Here is an 18942-nt window from a genome sequence, read left to right as displayed (position 1 = left end):
TAGCTCCTTCCACCCTCTCTCCTGCTCACTCTTTTATCTTAGGATGGGATGTTTGGTATTTTCTTTGGTGTTTTCTTTCCTAGGCCTTGATCGGTCAGTTTCATCACCCACTCCTCCTCTTGCTGCCTGTGGAGATGATTAGTCAGGCTACTTGACTTTTTTTTTTTTAAACTTAAAACTTTTTAGTTTAACTGCTGCTGGCTGAATATACTTTGACCTCAGCAGTGGCCTGCGAGGCCGTACTTAGCCAGTGAGACCAAGGAAGGCTCGGGCCAAAACCATTTTTCTCTTTCACTTTGGACATGATGATGCGCTGCAGGCTGGAAAGGGTCCCTTGTACACGGAGGGTTGCTTTGCTATGTAATTTGGATTTGGGGTTTGGTCATTGGGGGTTAGATGTGTTGATGCCTCTTCCAAGAAAGCACCCTGGACCCACAGAGTTGGCCTGTGGGACGCCACTTTTCTTTATGGACCCTTGGAAATGGATCACATAAGTTCTTCTGTCCCCTAAGTTGACTTGGATGAACTTCGAATAACCGCATCCCAGGGCAGATTATTAACAATTAGACTGTGCAGAGAGGGAAAGAAAGTCAGGTCTCCTACAGGAGTTTACAGACAGCAGGACTCCTCCATTCCAGGCAACAGACTTCTGACAAGCACCTCAGTCTCTGGGCTCCTAGCATGTCATACCACACCCTGCTGGACCTACCAAATCCAGCTCAGGGTGGGAAAGGGGCCAGAGGGAAGGACAGAATGATGCCTAGCTGAGGAGCTTGGGCTTTTTATCCAGCGTGTACAAGGACTTCCCTCTTAGAGGGAGAGGGAGGAAGATGGGAGAGGAAGAGGACAGAGACAGAGAGGAGAGGAAAATTCCAGAGGCAATGTGGATTTAACTTCTTTCCTACCAAATTTTTAGTTTATTGTATGCTTATGGAAGATCTACATGTATGTTGTAGCCGCTGGAGAGAGCCCCTGGGAATACAGAAGAGAGCAGGACAGATATTAGAAGGGGAAGAGGTTCATCAGTTCATTACAAATGAGATGAGGGTGTTTTTTAGTTACTTTCCTTGTTTCAATGACAACACCTCTGGCAAAAGCAACTCAAAGGAGGAGGGCTTACTTTGGCTCCCAGTCTTACTTTGGCTCCCAAGGGGCTTACTTTGGCTTGCTTTGGCTCCCAGTCTGAAGGGACAGCCTGGTATGATGTGGGAGTGATGGTAGCAGGAACAGGAGGCACTGGTCACATTGCACCTGCAGTCAGGCAGCGCAGAGGGGTGAACACTGGTTCTCAGTTGGCATTCTCCTCTCTAGTCAGGCCAGGACCCCAGCCCCTGCATCACCAATGTCCACATTTAGGATGGGTCTTTCCGTTTCAATTAATCCAGTCTAGAAACTCTCACATACATGCCCAAGGCTGTGCCTACCTGGTGAATCTAGATCCTGTCAAGTTTACAATCAGATTAACGATCACAGGGTCTTAAGGGGAAGTGTTGGGGACAGTGGGCTCCTTTAATTAGAGAGGCCTCGGAGGGGAACAATATGCAGAGGGCCTCCTCCAAGCACTGCTTTTTACTTTGCAATGTAAAGTAGGAATTGCAATCACAACAGGTGAAATCCTGTCTGAGAAAAGGGGAGAGGGTTAGAGAAAGGGTCAGTATGTAAGCTGAGGGGCAGGGCCAATGGTGCAAGCCGAATCCCTGGAGTACAGGTAAGTGTATTACCTCATGAAGAGAGCCTGAGGGGCTAAGGATGGAAAGCGAGAAGAAAGGAGGAGCCTTTGAAATGCTGGGAAGGGAGAGAGGCTCCAGCATGTGGGCACTTTAGTACCAGCCACAGAAGAGCAAAATTTATTCCAGATGCGTCCGTGGGTGGGGAACAACATTACTTAGAATACTGAGATTGCCTGGCATTGGCCAGGATAGGAAAGAGAATAGCCATGGTGGTCTTCAGTGCTCATAGCAGGACGGGGCTGCAGGTCTCCCCCACGGTGGAATGATAGGGCCACTCAGGATGCCTTTCAGAGATATAGAATAGTGGACCTCCCCCGTGCACCTGTCTTGAATGGGAGTATACAGTACTGTTTCCAAACAACCTCCCTGTAATCAGATCACTCAGGCAACACTGAGAACCTGTGACGGGCTCCTTTTTTCATGAGCTTGACAATGGGTGAGTATGAGGGCCACTTGGAAGTGAAGGGGATGCAGGGAAGGTCAGCCCTGACATCCGGAGGGTAATGGCTGCTGCAGTTGATGAGGGAATCTGTTGGTTTTTCCTGGAAAAGCCATTCTTAATGAAATGAAACCCTGGATTAATTCTGCAGCTTTATAGCTCCCTGGAGCCTGGAAGAAAAGATCATTTGTCACCAGAAGCAAACTTTGTTCTGTTCTTATGTTTTTCATTGCAGGATAATTTTTTAAACCCTACGCAGATTCTGAACGGAGGCTAAGTTCAATGCGCTATATTCATAAAATGCAGGGCACAGTCAGAGCCAGTTTCACATGCTGCCACCTGTGCCCCCTGGCTTGAGTGATCCCAAAGTTCCTCTTGAGTCCCTTAGCCCTCTCATTCTGGATGTCAGGGGTGACCTTGGAAGGTGTGTGTGTGTGTCCAGAAGAGGTTTCCCAGAGGAAGTTTGGGCTGCCAATCAAATAGTTTACCCCATTTCTTCCATCTGGAGGGATGTGAGCTAGACCTGTCCAGTTATAACAGTGTAGTTTCTGGCATCGGTTGGTTCAAGAGGTAGGGATGGCATTTTAAAAAGCATCCACTGGCATTAAAAATACAAAAGACTCCTGTGCAGAGAGCCCCTCAGCTCCGGGACTTTGGGGCTGGGTTCCAGTCTCTCATACTGCACGGCATTTTGACTGAGATGGTTTCCTATGGCTCTCATGAGAGGCTGGCTCTGTGAGGTATGCACTGGAGAGTCAGGCAGGCATGGTCAAAGAGTTTGTGAGGTAGCTCCCCCTGGGACGTCCAGGCGTCCGTCTCGGGGTCGTAGCAGTCAAAGGAGGCCGAGTCTTCGATGTTGCAGTCCGTGGTCAGCCGCCGTCCGCCTGTGACGTACAGCTTGTTGCCCATCACCGTGGCCCCATGGTGCATCCTTCGGTCTTTCATGTCCGCACATTTGACAAACTTGTTGGACTGAGGATCATAAGCGAGAATCCTCCTTGTGTAACCTGAAAATCCAATCACACGAACAACTGTGGGTCGCTCACCTGGGGCTGTGGGTTAGTGGCTGAGGGATGTTTCTGCCCCTGCCCCTCGTCCACAAGACTCAGAGCTAAAGCGTGGCTATTCAGGTACCCTGCTGCGGCGTGCTAGAGCCGGGTCTGGCATTTGGATCTTCCTGGCTCTGCCCCAGATTTAGGCAGCACGGAAGTCATTTGTAAAGAAAAGGGCAGGTTGTGCCTTCCAGTAGTTTCCTCGACCTCGTTTGCATTTTCATCTCTACTACTTTACCCAAGAGCCATAGCCAGTCAAGGAAGGAGAACTCAGAAATGGATGCCAATGGCAGGCTATTGGGCAGTTACTTTGAAGGTCCAATGACAGGCAAACCAAGACATAGAAAGATGAATAACTTGCAAAAAGTATGTAACCAGTTAGAGGTAGAGTTGGGATGTGAACCTAGGTCTCTTTGACCCCTCCACCAACCCCTGTAACCATAATACATTATGCACTCACAGAGAAATGATGCATTGGCAGCCACTGTTGTTCTTGTTAGTAATACTATCGTTGTTATTATGATTGCATTGTTATTATTGTTGTGGCGGTGGTGGTTAAAATTATTTTGAGGCAGGGTCACACACTGTTGTCTAGTGTGATCTGGAACTCAGGCAGCCCAGGCTGGCTTCACACCTGCCTCAGCCCCCCAAGTGCTCAAATTATAGGGGTGAGTCACTGCCCCTAGCCAGTTTTAACAGCAGCAAGCATCGCTTCTTCACTGTGTGTCTGAACAATCCTGAGGGTTTCAGCCACATTATACATTCTATCATGGCAACAACTCTGCAGAATGGGTACCATTTCATCTCTTGTTTATCTAGAAAGACGAGGAGAAGCTCACAGTGAATAGCCTCGTCTGGTTTTCTGGATGGGTGTGCTTTTGAAAAGATCTGCCTGTAGAGGAACACTTGCCTGTCAGCAACCATTTTCCCCTCAGGAGCTGCCAAGGTTGTTCCCAGCCAGCTGTCCTCTGTTAACTCACCTCCCACAATGACAATCCTTTCCCCCAGGACCACTGCGGGGGCACACACATTCTTGATCATTCTCGTCTCCATTTTGTACCACGTATTTCTGGAAATGTGGTAAACCTGAGATGGAAACAGAATCATAGTAACAAATTTAAAGTTAACTTCTTTAGAGGAGAAAAGAGGCAGCTGTTTATTACATTTTTATGAGAGAGGGAGAGAGAGAGAGAGAGAGAGAGAGAGAGAGAGAGAGAGAGAGAGAGCACTCAGATGCCTCAGTGCAAGTGTGGAGGTCAGAGCACAGCTGTACAACTTTTGGGTTTTGGTTCTCTTCTTCTACCACTTAGGTCATCAGTCATGGTGACAAGAGCCTTTACCCGCTGAGCCATCTCACCGGCCCAAGTGGTCATTTAGAGGGTGAATCAGAAATGAACCTTTTCTTTCTATTTCTTTTCAAGTTTTGAGGTATTACTATCAGTAAATGAACTATGGCTGGCAGAAAGAAGAATATACTAGAAGTTAGTCATATGACCTCATGAGACCAAAGGCTGCATTTCTCCATTGAATGGACCAAGAGTTCTGCACTGGGTTGGGCATTTCACTTACCTTCTGGAGATATTTTATTCTTTTAATGAGACATGGAGAAACTTGGATATTTAGGAAACCATTTTTCTTCTATAATTTTTATTTCTAGCCCATGTTTATATTTCTAAATGTTCCTGTGTAGCTGAGAGGGTCAGAGAACCAAGAATAAGTTTGAGGCTATGTAAGGAAGGCTTTGGAACACTTTATGCCTGAGAAGAATTAAAGTTTTTTTGGGAAAGAAGAGAAACGAGAAGATGACAAACCAAAGAGGAGAAGGCAGGCTCATTAGCCAAAACTCTACACTGTGTATCAAAACAGGATTCCCTTTTCTGTTGACTGCCTAAGTTCAAAATTCAAATATGAAATGTAGGGTAATTAGTAATAGGCAAACTTCAGCACAAGAGATAAAGGATGGACTCCGCATAAGAAAAAAAGGAACAAAAATATTTGTTTACACAGAATAATGACATAGCAGTTGTCACTGAAACTTCTTTCCATGTAAAATATAATTTCTAGCTTTTTTTGAATACATTGTTCTTACCATTAAGTAAAAATAATTGGGGCTGAGAATATAAGGCAGTCGGTAGCCTGGCATGAATAAAGGCCTGCATAGATCCCCAGAACCACATAAACAGGTCGTGGTTGGTGCCACCTGTAATCCTAGTGATCAAGAGGTAGAGGCCGAAAGATTAGAAGGTCAAGGTCATCCTTGGCTACACAGAGAGTCTGGGCTACATGAGACTGTTTTAGAATAATAAATAATAGGAGCTGAGGAGGTAGCTCAGTGGTTAAGAGAACAGGCTGTCTTCCAGAGGATCTGAGTTCAATTCCAAGCAACTCACTTGGTGCCTCACAAATGTCTTCAACTCCAGTTCCAGAGAATCGGATGTCCTCTTCTGGCCCTTAGGGCCACTGAGTGCATGTGGCTCACTAATATATGCAAATATATATATATGCAAATGTCCATCCTCATAAAAATAAGTACATCTTTAAAAATAAATAAATATCTAGAAAATAGATAGCATGAAGAATTTGACATTTACAAACATTTTATCAGGTAGCTACTGTTTCTTCCTTGTTTTTCTAGACTATTGCAGCCTAGAGGAGTTCAGTGACTTGCCCAAGGCTACATAGCTGACTGAATGGAAATGATAGTTTCTGGTTCAGTCCAGAGACTATGCTCTTGATCACCAGTGTCGTGGATTTGTTGAGGGAGTGCTGCCTGTCCTAACAGTTTAAACATTATTATTGTTGTTGTGTGTTATGCATGAGTACACGTGTGCCATCGCATGCGATGGCACGATCAACTTTGTGGAGTCTGTAGTCTCTCCTCACACTTTTACATGGGTTCATGAGGCTTTCATGGCAAGTTCCTTTACCTGTTGAACCATCTATCTTACAGTCCCCTGATGAATTTTTATGAGACCGAGATCGCCTTGGGATTGACATCATTTCTTCTTCCTGTTGAAGCCTGGAGGAGGCTGAATATAGTCACAATGGCTGGGAAGCCCCATTGCTTCATCTGAAAATACACTGGTGACACACTCCTTGAGAAGTGGGATCCTTGGAAGTAAAACAAATGCTGGTTGCATTTTCCTCGATGGAGTAGCTTCCTCCTGGCCTTCTGTTCTCTCGGCTTTGTGTTTGCTTTCAAGGACAGATTTATCATGGCCTCTCAATCCTCACAGTACCCCAGAGAGACTGTGGCAAGGTAGCAGAGGATGCATTTGACCAGGGGAGAAAGTGATACTGCTTCTTAGAATGAGATTGCTTTCTCATCCAGCAGCGGAGGCAGAATAAAGGCCAGGCTGAAAGGGACCATACACAGACGCCTTGTCTACTGACCCCGTTGAAAGACAGCGCAGGAAAGAACACATGCATTAGACGGAGAAAACTGCCTCTGCCTGAAAACCCAACCTTCTCCATCAAGGGACTCTCGGCATCCATTTAAACCTCTTTTTAAGCGAGTAGACTGTCCACTTCAAAGCTAATGCTAGGCAGGAAAGAAAAGCATGCAAATTAATACATCCACGCATTCCTGGCTTTCCTTAGCTGTACCGCAAAAGGATCACTCACAGGTTTGTATTTCTTTATTTGTATTTCTTTGGTTTCGTTTTGCATTTTATTCTTGGGAAGTTGGTGACAGTTTTGTAGTGTGAAGTCACAAGCATATTTGCTGATTCTATTCCGAAAAACAGGCGGAGAGGTGGGAGGAGTCCCAGCTTTCGGCCAAAGGGGCCTGCTGGATCTTTTTTTGAGGATCAGGGCCGAGTCTCTTCCAGCTCAGGTCAGTGTGTGGAACTGAGAATGGTACATCTGGGAAGAGGAAGACTTCATAGATGGTCAGGGCTTCAAGAAAGAAGGTGAGAAAGTAACCCCCAGCGACACTGATGGTGTCCAAGCCACCGTCACCCTTCGCCTGCATTTCTGGGAGAATCTCCCAGCTCTCTTCTCTGGATCTCCTCAAGTCCTTTCTCAAAAAGAGCAGAGGGAGCTAAAATGCACATCTGATTGCTTCCTCGCCCCCCTCCCCCATGAAACACGCTGATGCTCTCTCTGCCCCACCCATGTTGTCAGGTTACCATCTTAGTTTCTTGACAGGATTTACAGAGTCCAGCCCTGACAGCTTCATCTCCACCGGCCCTTCTGGAACGGTCCAGAAGTTTGATGGGCGGGGCCTGGAGGCAGCATTTGCGTGGAGGATGTTGCTGGTGTAGCGTGGGAAGGGGGATGGTGAAGATTCTCCGCAGCCACCTTCCGCCATACAGCCTTCCCCCTCCTTGCTCTGCCTGGCAACCACATGCCGCGCTCTCAGTTCTCCAGGCCGTGGGCTGTGCCTTCCTTTTCCTTCCGTACAAAGGACCTTTACCCAGCATCACTCTCTCCCTCTGCAGATGGCTCTGACTTCGTCGGCTGTTCACTCCCCGTCAGGCCCTCGCTGACACGCTCTTTTCAGCATCTCAGCATCCACATGGACTTCTCCCTCCTCTTTCAGCCTTCTCTCATCTGTCAGCTCCCTTCCTCTGCTCCTGTGCTCAAATCAGCTTAAGCCCCAAACAGAGTTCTCTCCAAAGTCCTCTGGACCTTCTCTGGGTGATTCCCTCCGGTCTCATTCAGGACCCCCCTGAGCTCTCAGAGCATGTCTTTGGCTTCTCAATCGCAACTGTAAACTTCCTGAAGGTTAAATGTAACTTTCTGTTTCCTCCCAGGTCTTTGGAGTTTTTACAGTGGTCGATGCTCACTATAAAGCATATGGATGAACAGATTCCACCCCTTGGGGTCTTCTACATAGTAAAAATATACATACATACACATATACACATACTTACATACATATATAGATGTGAGTATATATAGAAGCTTACCATTCTTGGAGCGATTGTTAGAAGCTTGCATGAAGCTGGGCAGCTCTTGTTATTCCGAGGGTGGCCTTTATCAAACACTGCTCAGAGACCATGTGAGCGAAATGGATTTCTGCTGTGATTTAGGTCTGTGCGCAGACTGAGCTGTGTTTTAGAGCCTTTTGGAAGGCACCGATGCCTCGGTCCCATGCTAAGGGACTTGGATTGGGCGGATCCAAGGTCAGGTTCCATGGGATTCGTTGGCCGAGGGTGGGGTAGGCTTGGAGTCTTCTTTGAAGACTTACTGATATGGGTTAGGGGCACTGCTAGTGTCCACTAGGGCCATGCATTTTCAATGTTTCAGCCTGAACTTAGAGGCTTCGTGTGAAAATAAGCTCTACGTGCATGGGACTGTATTTAACATAACTTTGCCTTAGTCTCACAGTAAGAATTCACAAATCAGAGATCAGACCTCTACTCTTGCCTGATGCGTCTAAAACAAAAAGGGGGAACTGTAGAGAGCTGCGGAATGCTATGCCTTAAAGATGGAGCTGGTTTCCGCCTTCCACCTTCCCGACGGTGAGTGCTCTCTGTCACGAACAACTCCACATTTGGCTAAGGCCGAGGATCTGGCTTGCTTCCATGTATGTGGACCTATCTGCATTGCCCCCGTGGCACGCCTGGGTTGGCTACCCAGAGGCTATTTAAGCTGTGGGCTGGCTTTCCCCGGGGTCCGAGGATTGTTCAATGTTCCTGAATAAACTGCATTGAAAAAAAAAAAAACAAAAACAAAAACAAACAAAAAAAAAAACACTGAAAGGTTTCTTTGTCTTCATTCTCTGCAAAAGACAAATTTGTGCATGTCTGCATGCTTATGTGGGGGCATGTGTGTATATACACACGCAAACATACATGTATTTGTTCTCATATGTGCACACTTCGTACATATGAATACATGCGCATATCTGCAGATGTGAGCATGCGCATATACCCTTTTATATAGCATACATATGTGAACATGAGTGCATGCATATGTGCACATGTGTATATTCCATTATATGCCTGCATGTATACATATGTACATAGGTGCATAGATACATACATGGGTATATACATGTACATGAGTATTTATGATAAATATGAGTATATGCATATACATGCAAATGCATAAATATTTACATACATACATGTATATGTGTGCATGTTTATGCTGTTATATATGTGCATATGAATGCATGTTCATGTGACTAAAGACACATACATGTATGTACGTGTATGTATATGCCATATTAGGCATGTTTATTTATTTATATATGTGATGTGTGTACGTGTGTGTGCGTGTGTGTGTGTGTGTGTGTGTGTGCAAACACACTTGCTACTAACATGATGAGAAGGACCAGCTGATTACCTGGATAAGGCGCACGGGGTTCTGCATGATGTCTTCACCCCCAAAAAGATAGAGCCTTTGGTCCTTCACTGCCACAGCAGGGTGGAGCACAGCTACAGGCATGCTAGCCATGCTCTCCCAGACCTCACAGATGCTGTCATACCTCTCCATGGAGCCCAGCAGCTCCTGCCCGTCTCCAGTGCCCCCAATGGAGAAGATGAAGTTCTTGTGGGCAGCACTTCTGTGCGAGTAGCGGGCTGCCAGCATGGGCTCCCCCAGCCTCCACTGGTTGAGTTTCAGAGAGAAGACATAGACGCTGCAGCTGACGAGACTCTTGCCCTCACTGACAGCCATGCCCCCCAGCACGTAGACACTGCGGTGCAAGGTGACGGCCGAGGCCTTGTACAGCCGCGTGGGGAGTTTGGCGAGGCTCTGCCACTGGCCACTCCGCATACTGTAGAGCAGGACGTCCCTGGTGGTCTGCTGATTGTCTTTCCGTCCCCCCAGGAGGAGCAGGAAGTCTTGATAGGAGCTCCTGGGGGGCGTGTGCCACAGGAATTTGCAGTCCTGGGCACTGGGACTGTGCAAAGAGAATATCTGCTTCCTGGCCATCTCCAGGATGGCCTGGCATGCGGGTGAGGACTGGAGGAGGGCGTCGTTGGCGATGAAATGGTAGAAGAAGGCGGGGTGGATGTACTGTAGGCGGACCTGCTGCAGCAGTTCCTGCATGTGCCTCCACCGGGCTTTGAGGTCGTGCTTGACCCAAGCCATGAGGGCCTCAAACACCTTCTCCTCCTCTCCGCAGAGCCTGTCATCTCCCAGGTAGTCTCTCAACTCCAGGGCACAGAGCTCCTTCATGTCAGCTGATGCTGCTACCTCAGGGAAGTAAGTCAGGGCCACCTCCTTGGCTTTCTCCTTAAGGCTCTCACAGCTTAATATTTCTGCGAGTCTTACCAGGCCCAGGCAGTTGCTGGGGGCCAGCTGGCTCTGCAGGTATGAGGAGCAGGCCTCAAACATCCTGGGATACTGCAGCATGGCGGCTGCCTCCATCAGCGGGAGGACGTTGGCCGCTGAGATGTGCACCTCTCCTGTGTACACGTATGTGATGACCTGCTCCAGGGTTGTGGAGCTGACGCCTTTCAGCTGCACTTTGGCCTCTCTTCTCTCCCGGAAGTGGCTGCAGAACATGGCCTTGAAGTAGGGGCTGCTGGAAGCCAGCACATTGCGGTGGCAAGGGACCTCCCAGGCCCCAGAGCAGATGCTCACATCTGTCAGGATCTTGCTTTGCCTTAAGCCGTTGAGCTGTGTCAACAAGTCAGAGGAGAAGTTGTGGTCTTTGAAGACAACCCCATCCGGTAACTCCTCATCCATCCTACAAAGAAGGAGGGAAGTCCCATATGGAAGCAAGGTCAAGGCTTTCTCACAGAGTATCCTGGAGGGGTTAGCCGTGCGAGCCCCAAGCCTCATTCACTACTATCTATTTATGAGTCGGTGGAACCACAAACAGTAAAGCACATTAAAGATCGAAGAGGAAAGCACCCTCACCTAGGCCACAGAGCGATCGGGCTGCGATTATCCTCAGAGACAAAGGACACATAGCATCTCCAGCTACACTTAAGCATCTTCCAACCAAAGTGGCTGGCCGGGGACTCATAGATTAGCCTGGCCCAAGAGAAGAGTCCATGCATCTGACAAGAAATGCTTTTGTCCAGGTCCTCAACAGATTTGTCAGTTCATTTATCTGCGGATCTTTCTGGGGGTTAGTTATTCTCCAAGGCTGGCATTCTGGGGGTGTGGTCTTCTGGTCACTAGACAGAAGGGAGGGATCAAGATGGGCCGTCGCAAGATGTAGAGAGAAGACTGCGCAGTCTTTGGTTTTTACTTTAAAGATGTGAGTAGCAGAGAGCAAAGGCCAAACACTTCTGTGGTTTGTTGGTGACGCAGGCAATCTGCCTGCTGAGGAATGACATGTTAGGGACACTTACCTTGTTTTGCTGCAGTGACATCCACAGATGCTGTCTGTCTTGTCCTCTCAGAAGCTTTCTACCTTAGGCTCGGAATAAAACCACAAACCCCAGGCCTTTCCTTTGGCAAATTCTCTGTCCTAGGAGCCTTCTGGTTTTGTTTATGCTGCAGGCGCTTTCACAGCTTCTAGAGCTCTGTGCAGGGCTGCTGGGCAGGCGGAGCGTGTATACATTCCAAGGCTAAGAATAGCTGCATATGTACTTTCCAATGTTATGACATGTGACTTTCCAGTTGCCTTTTGCAGCCACCCGAGGGCCTGCAGGGCTGCGCATGCCCACATGCCTTGTTTCCTTGGCGAGTGTTTACATCGGCATAAATAGAAAGAGAGGAATGAATTCTCTGACCAAGGCTTTGCTGTCCAGTTGGATGCGGCCCGAGTCCCTTGTCCTAAGACTGCCTGGGAACTCTAGATGTCTGTAAACAGGTTGCTTTGACTTGTGCAGAATCACTGGAGATAGCTCTGTGTCACAGTAGAGGTGACAGGTGGTTATAGGCGAGGCAGAGAATAGACAGAACCCTGGGTGCTATTCAGTAGGTGTTCATCCAGTATCCAACCCCGCCTGGCAGGATTACTGTGAGGACTGTGGCTTTCCTTCTAGGCTCTCAAGGCAAAGGAAGCCAGAGGAAAGGCTATTTTTGTTTGTTTTCAAAATATTTGCTAAGCATCCTGGCGTTTCTAGACTTGTGAAAGTCCTCGCTTTAAATGAGCCTTCTATTCCTATGGTTCTCTCTCTCTCTCTCTCTCTCTCTCTCTCTCTCTCTGTGTGTGTGTGTGTGTGTGTGTGTGTTTGTGTGTGTGTACTCTGACTTATAATAACTGTGTGTATCTCTGCCCCTTCTGGGCACCTGCTAACTGGTCTTTGGCTGGGCTCTCTCAGACCTCAGGCTTCCTTTTCTGTCTACTCTTACTGACAGAAGTGAGTTAGATTCAAGAGGCAAGGTACATGGATCCAGAGAGAAGGAGAACAATGAACGATGGGATAAGGAGAAAGAAGAAGGAAAATGAGGAGAAGGTATTGAGTGAGTGAAGCAGAAAGAAGAAGGGGGGAACAAAGAAAACAAGAGGGAGTGAAGGAAAGGAAGGGACAAGAACGAAGGTGACAGAAGGGGGAAGAGGGACAGATGAAGAGTGATGAGGAGGGAGGGAGGGAGAAGGAGGAAGAAAAGATAAGTTGGAGGGAAACAGAGAGGGATGGAAGGAAGAGGAAGAGGGGGGAGCAGAGGGAGAATGGAGGAGAGGGAGGAAGAGTGAATAAAGAGGACAAGAAGGAGGAAGAAAGGCAATAGGGAGAGAAAGAGGGTAAGAAGAAAAGGAGGAAGGAAAGAAGAATACTGGTGGTGATGGTGAAGGCAATGGAGCAGGGGGCAGCCAGGCCCACAGTGATGAACTTCGGATCACTGGAAGGGTTAGAGGGGGGCAGGTGTGTGTCTTTCTTCCTTCGCAGTTGTCCGTTATTGATGTAGCCAGGGGTGGCATAGCAGCCTAACTTCCTCTTCCCACATTGCTCAGACTTTTGCACCAGCCTCTCATGCTGGCCGTAGTCCTTGTTTCTAGTCTCTTCACTGTTGCCACCTCCACTTTGTTGCCACAGAGTAACCCCTGGGAAGACAAGTCGGGACTTGCCAGGCTCCACCTCACACCTCTGCTGGCCCCCATGTCAACAGTGCTTCTTAGCGGGAGTCTGAAGCACATCTCCTGCCAAGGTGTTTTTATACTCGCTTCAGCAGACGGCTTACAGATCCACGTATCTGTTAGTGTCTCTGCTGGGGAGTTAGGGCTGGCCTGGCTTTTAGGATACTCGGGGCAGGGTGGAAAGAGTGTTCTCACTCATAGTTATAGATCATACCCTCCCCAAATTCAGGTGTCAGGGACAAAATATACATCCAAAGCATGGCATTGGGACCATGGGTCTACAGGCAGACATAAGTGGTAGCAGAAAGTGTGTAACAAAGGAGTCAGAGATCCAGGAGACACAGCAATGAGCAGAGATTTGAGCCAAGGGCAGTGGTTAGGGAGGCTGGCCATTCCTGTGCCATGCTGAGGACATGTGTGAGCAGTTACATCTCTGAAAGGGGACTGATGACCCTCTGTTCTGTACTCTGCTTTTGTGCACCTTCTTCGCTTGGCCCATCTTTTGTTTCCACTGCCCCCATTCATCCTTCAAAATGGTGTCTGCGTACCACCTGCTTCTGAAAGCCCCTCCTGCTCTTTCTCACCTGTCTGTCCTGTCCTCACACCTCCTGCACCTGGGAACAGGGTGTCCCTCAGACTCCATGGACGTCTGCTGGCCCACTGTGCCTCTCCCGTCAGCACCGAGTGTCTGCCTGAAGAAAGCTTGATCTCCCTCCCTCTCCCCATCTTCCCAGAGTCCCATGAGGGATGTGGCATCTAGTGGGTGGGTTCTGCTAAGTTCCTGAACTGAGCAGGACTGAACAGAGTCAGAAGAGAGGATGGGGAGATGGGCAGCTCATGTCGGTACCGTCTGCTTCTTAGGAGTACCAGGGTCACAACAATGTGACCCGATGTCCCTTCCTCAAATCAAATCCGATAATGTTGATACTATGATGAGCTGAAAAGTCAGATAATCATTTTATATAATAGAGTGAGAGCTGAGTGTGGGCTGAGGTAAAACCTTCAGTCTTTGGGAGCTAGGGACAAAGGAAACACAACTTTTCTGGGGCGTTGAATGCCTGTATCATGGTTCTTTCAGCTGATGAGCAAGATGAGGGTGTTCTGAGGGCAAAGGGCAGAGGGAATTCACTTACCACTGCCCCTGAAAGGCTCCTTGGATTTCCCCTCCATCTTCTAATTAGGTAGGCCCTTGAGAACCAGGCCTGTCAAGTGTTTGGGTGAGCCTGGGCATATATGGATAGTGACTGACCAGTTTCAATAAATTTTTTAGTTTCTAACACTTAGAAAAAAGGGGGCTCCATTCTTTTGGGCTGGCCAAATAGAATTCAGGAAAAGACACAGAGTTGAGCTATTTAATATATAGCAAACACCACACACACACACACACACACACACACAGACACACACACACTCAGACAGGAACCCAACCCCAAACGTCTTCCCCACCCACAAGTAATCACATCCAACTTGTTCATACATCAATGTCTTCCTGACAGTTTTTTTTTTTTCCTTTTTGTCTCAAACTTCCTTAAGAAGATGTCTTAGTTTAGGGTTTGAGCATATGGGCCCAGTATAAACGAGGACACCCAGCTCTGTGTCCTTCCTTTTGAGGAAAGCCAGGCTCACAATGAATCAAGGCCTAGATTTTCGGAACAGGAGGGCTGGGGACAATCTTGGTGTTCCTTTCTTGGATTCTATTCGATCTCAGGCAAATTATTTATGTTCTTTCAACCTTCGCTTCCCGTGTGTTAAATAAATGGGGCTCGGCGTCCATGTCCCATGCCAGTAACGTATGTGAGGTGCCAGCGGTGTACCTGGTCTAGTTAGTTATCTTATTGCTCTGAAGATGATCTCCTCAGAGACTGATAGATCCTGGCGTTGGGTTTGCAGGGTCTGACTTGGTTTCCTGTTCACTTTAGCCATCTCAGTGCTGAGTGATAGACTGATACATTCCAAATCCTCTGGAGACTCAGACTTTGGGGGTCCTGGAGTCTACTCAGAGGAACTGGCTGCATATCCTTGGACAAGTCACAAATCTCTGCATATATTTCCCCGTCTGGCCTTGAAGGCGTGAACCCTGACCCCCCCCGCCCCCCCCCCCGCAATGTTTTGTGCTTCAGGTATCTTCTGCAAGATGAGGCACAGAAAGGAACTGTCAAAGGCTGAGCCTCAGTGCTGAGGCCTCGTCAGAGTTCGGGCTCATCTCTGGCCTGAAGACAAGTACAGAAAAGAATGTCAGTCAGCACCTTTTATAATTTTGCCCTTTTAAGCAAATATCCAGGAAGCCTTTATTTCCTGGTAGAATTCTGTACTGACTCTGGAGGCCTTTCTTTCTCATCTGTGTGTGCAAGGGCTAGATTCTTATAGAAAGGCTCCCACAGTGTGTCAGCTGTGGGTGTGACTACTAGGACCACCAAGCAAACACACACATGTACACACATGACCACAGGAGCATGCATACATGTGTATACATGTACATGCATATATGCCTTTTGGGTGTGTACCCTGCCTCCTTTTAGAGAACCCTGGTGGCAGTGGCTTCCACAAGCTGTGCCTCAAGGACAGACATACTGTCCAGGAAGATGTCCACAGCAGCTACTCTCGCTGGAAGGGTGCTGGTATTAGGGCACTTCCTGGCCCCACTGAGGACATATGGAGGAGAGATGTGATGAGGAGACACAGGAGGTTTTGGACAACTGGCTCTATAAAAGCTTGGGATGGAATCTGCCTTGCTGTGTGATGCCAGCCCTTCAGAGCCGCAAGGTTCCACTGTGTGGGTCAACCAGCCAAAGTTAAAACACTGACGAACGATTGTACTTTCATTCAACGTATGTGTGGGGATCCTCAAAAACTACGGGCAGATGCTCCACAACTTTGAGGGACTTGAGCCTTGGGGGCGAATATTGATCCTCAGAAGGTCCAGAGAGATAACTGTGTGTAGAGTCTGGCTGAGTCCTGTATCCTTCTTACTGTGATTTTCCCCCCTCCCAGCTTATGGTAAGTTGAACAAACATTTTGTAGTCACAACAAATCTGCCCCTTGATCCAGAGGTTTCTTTGACTACTGTCCTCTGATCAAAGACCTGGCATTACTGTCACTACCCACCAACTAACTAACTAACTATATATAATAGTTATATATATAATATATATTATATAGTTAGTTAATGGGTAGTATATATATATATATTTAACATTCAGGAGACTGCTTACTTTGCTCCCTGTAGATTGTTTATATTTTCACTGTATCTCTAAACTTTTCCAAAAACCACTTTTTATGGGTGAATTTGTTCTGTGGATTTCACACAGAAGTGTATGTAGTATATTAAGGTTTCTTGCCCCTTCATCCCTTTGCACTCCATCAATCCCTCCCTCTTCCCTAGCAGTCCCTTGGCCAGGTTCATGAGTTTTGATTTTGTTTGGTGCCTCATTTAGTTTAACCAGGGCCGTCTGCAAGAGCACCGGATTGTAACTACCCACTGGAGCCTGGTAGTTCACTAGTGGCACATAGCTTCCCCCCAACACACTTTTAAAATCTGTCACTAGCAAATAGTTCAATAGGGAGGGATGGAACCCATGAGCCCTTTCTCCATCAGTGCCTGATTGTTGATGGGACCATTTTTGTGTAGAGCCCAAAATAATTTTAACCTGTGCAATCTTTGTTTTTGAATTAAAACACAACATTTTTTTTGGTGTATGTGTATATGTGGGTCATGTATAATATTTATTTATGTGTGTACAGGTGTGCATACCTCTGAGTGTGCGCGTGGATGCCAGAGAAGGATGTCCAGTGTCTTTCTCTATCACTCTACATTATCATTTTTTTTCCCTATAATCTCTCCCTTGGGTCCAAATCTTGTTGTTTCAGCAAGGCTGGCTAGCCAGTGAGCTCCTGTGATCTGTCTGTCTCTGCCTCCCAGCTAGGGTTCAGGCTTGTATGAACATGCATGGATTTGACATCGATACTGGGGATCTGAACTCATGTCCTTTTGCTTTCACATTAAGCACTTCCTGTCCTTCACCTTATTTTGGAGAGCAAAGTCCCTCATTGAACCCCGGAGCTTATCAGTTTCACTGTGCTGCCTAGCCAGTGCGCTCCAGGGCTTCGCCCAGCGTGAACACATCATATTGTTTTCCATGTCACATCCTATTGTCTGCTCGAGGTTACAGTCTCTAAATAGGGATTTTGTTCAGTATGAATGTGTATGTGTGTGTGTGTGTGTGAGAGAGAGAGAGAGAGAGAGAGAGAGAAAGAGAGAGAGTATAATCTGACTTCCTTCAGAGACTCCATTCATATAGTGGAGAATAACTGGCCACTTAAAAAATTTTTATTTATTATTTATTACAATTTATTATATCCTGGCTGTGACCCCTCCATTGTCTCCCTCCCTCTTCTCGCCCTGTGCCCCTCCCCTAGCCCACTGCTAGGGGAGGTCCTCCTCCACTTTTAAGACTGTTGTGGTTCTTTTGTCTTTGAGTCAATGGGTATGCACATAGAAGAATGAACTCTCCATGTACTGACTTTCAGAGGCTCAAAACTCCTCTTTTCTGTGTGGCATAGCCTAATCAGGTCACCAGCTGCAGTTTCTTTGTCTTTATTCAATGGCTCATAGATACAGGCTTTGGGGTGTGGCAAATACTCGCCATTCCTTGTAAATAGTATTTTTATGGACAATGGAACCTATTACGATATATATATATATATATATATATATATATATATATATATATATATATATAAAATTCTGTATTAGAACACTAGCTTTACACACTGCTCTTGAGGCTGTGTCTCCAGAACCTACCCTGTATTCGGGCTCCCCTGGGATAGATAAAGGGTTCTCTTGTCATCACTTTCTCCTACACCTGAATAATCAAAAGGTAGGAAGAGTGGGCAAAGCCAAACATAGTTGATTTGGTAACATCCACTCCGAGGAAAACTTGCCAAAGTCCCCAGGGCTTTGGATGAGGAAGCAGGAAGCACCTTCTTGTGTTCACTCCAGCGGACAGGCCAGGACAAGCAGGGACTTTCAGACATGAGCTGGAGGTCGGAGTCTCCTGTTTAAACTCTCCGTCACACCCAGGGCTTTGTCACTTGTCCAGAGACATTTCACAACACCGGTGGTAATAATTGCAATCATTATCAGGAATTATAAACCAGGAATCTTGCTATTCCACCTGGGAGAGTTGCACAGTATTCCTACGGTCGTGTCCAGAATTTTCTTCAACCCAACCCAAGTGACAGTAGGGGAATGTTCTCTGCTTGTGTCTGCTGAGGCAGGGCATTATGGACCTGGAATGGGAGCTGCCCAGTTTGTCAGAGAATCCTCTTAAGTCACTGGACGACCGTTTCAGAAAACTGGATCATCAAAAGCTCTGATCCTAACAGGGTCCTTCCTCCTTCCACCCAGTGTGACGTCATGGAACATTGACTGCACACACACTATATTCACTGACCATGGAGTAGGCTTGGAGAAACAAAGCTCCTATTTTGGGCAGGCTATAAGAGAGAGAGAGTCGGTCAGCTGTCTTTGACTTGGAAATCATCCCTTCCCCAAGTTAGATAAGATGATGGCTTCTACAACAGTGGAGAAAAAGTTCCCGGGATAAAGAAAAAAAAAAAAAAGATTGTTCTGGAAGGTGTTATTAGAATGTGAACTATCCCTAGAAAGAACATTGCAGGCCTGTACTTTGCTGGTTGGGGTGTGGAAGGGAACCCTTTGGACAGGTAAGCCAAACAACACCAAAGCTTGCCATCACAGAAGTGTCCGGGCCGTTGAGAACCCTCCCT

At 47.2% G+C, this 18942-nt stretch overlaps 1 protein-coding gene across 2 annotated transcripts; it reads right to left on the bottom strand.

Moving 5' to 3' along the window:
* Positions 1–932: 932 nt before the first annotated feature.
* On the bottom strand, positions 933–11708 carry Klhl38 (kelch like family member 38). 2 transcript variants are annotated; one of them, XM_060389391.1, is made up of 4 exons: positions 11483–11708; positions 9519–10869; positions 4202–4307; positions 933–3176 (listed from the first exon to the last, which is right to left on the bottom strand). In XM_060389391.1, exons 2-4 carry the CDS (start codon positions 10866–10868, stop codon positions 2887–2889), a joined length of 1746 nt encoding a protein of 581 aa, XP_060245374.1. In that variant the 5' UTR covers position 10869; positions 11483–11708; the 3' UTR covers positions 933–2886. The 2 variants fall into 2 exon arrangements, with proteins under 2 accessions (XP_060245374.1, XP_060245373.1); XM_060389390.1 differs by lacking the exon at positions 11483–11708 and having other exon boundaries at positions 9519–11146.
* Positions 11709–18942: the final 7234 nt, after the last annotated feature.

Source organism: Meriones unguiculatus, chromosome 8 (assembly GCF_030254825.1).
Source record: "Meriones unguiculatus strain TT.TT164.6M chromosome 8, Bangor_MerUng_6.1, whole genome shotgun sequence".
Taxonomy (NCBI): Eukaryota; Metazoa; Chordata; class Mammalia; order Rodentia; family Muridae; genus Meriones; species Meriones unguiculatus.
The sequence above is the reverse complement of the archived record's forward strand: the minus strand, read 5'-3'. Positions and strand labels throughout refer to the sequence as shown.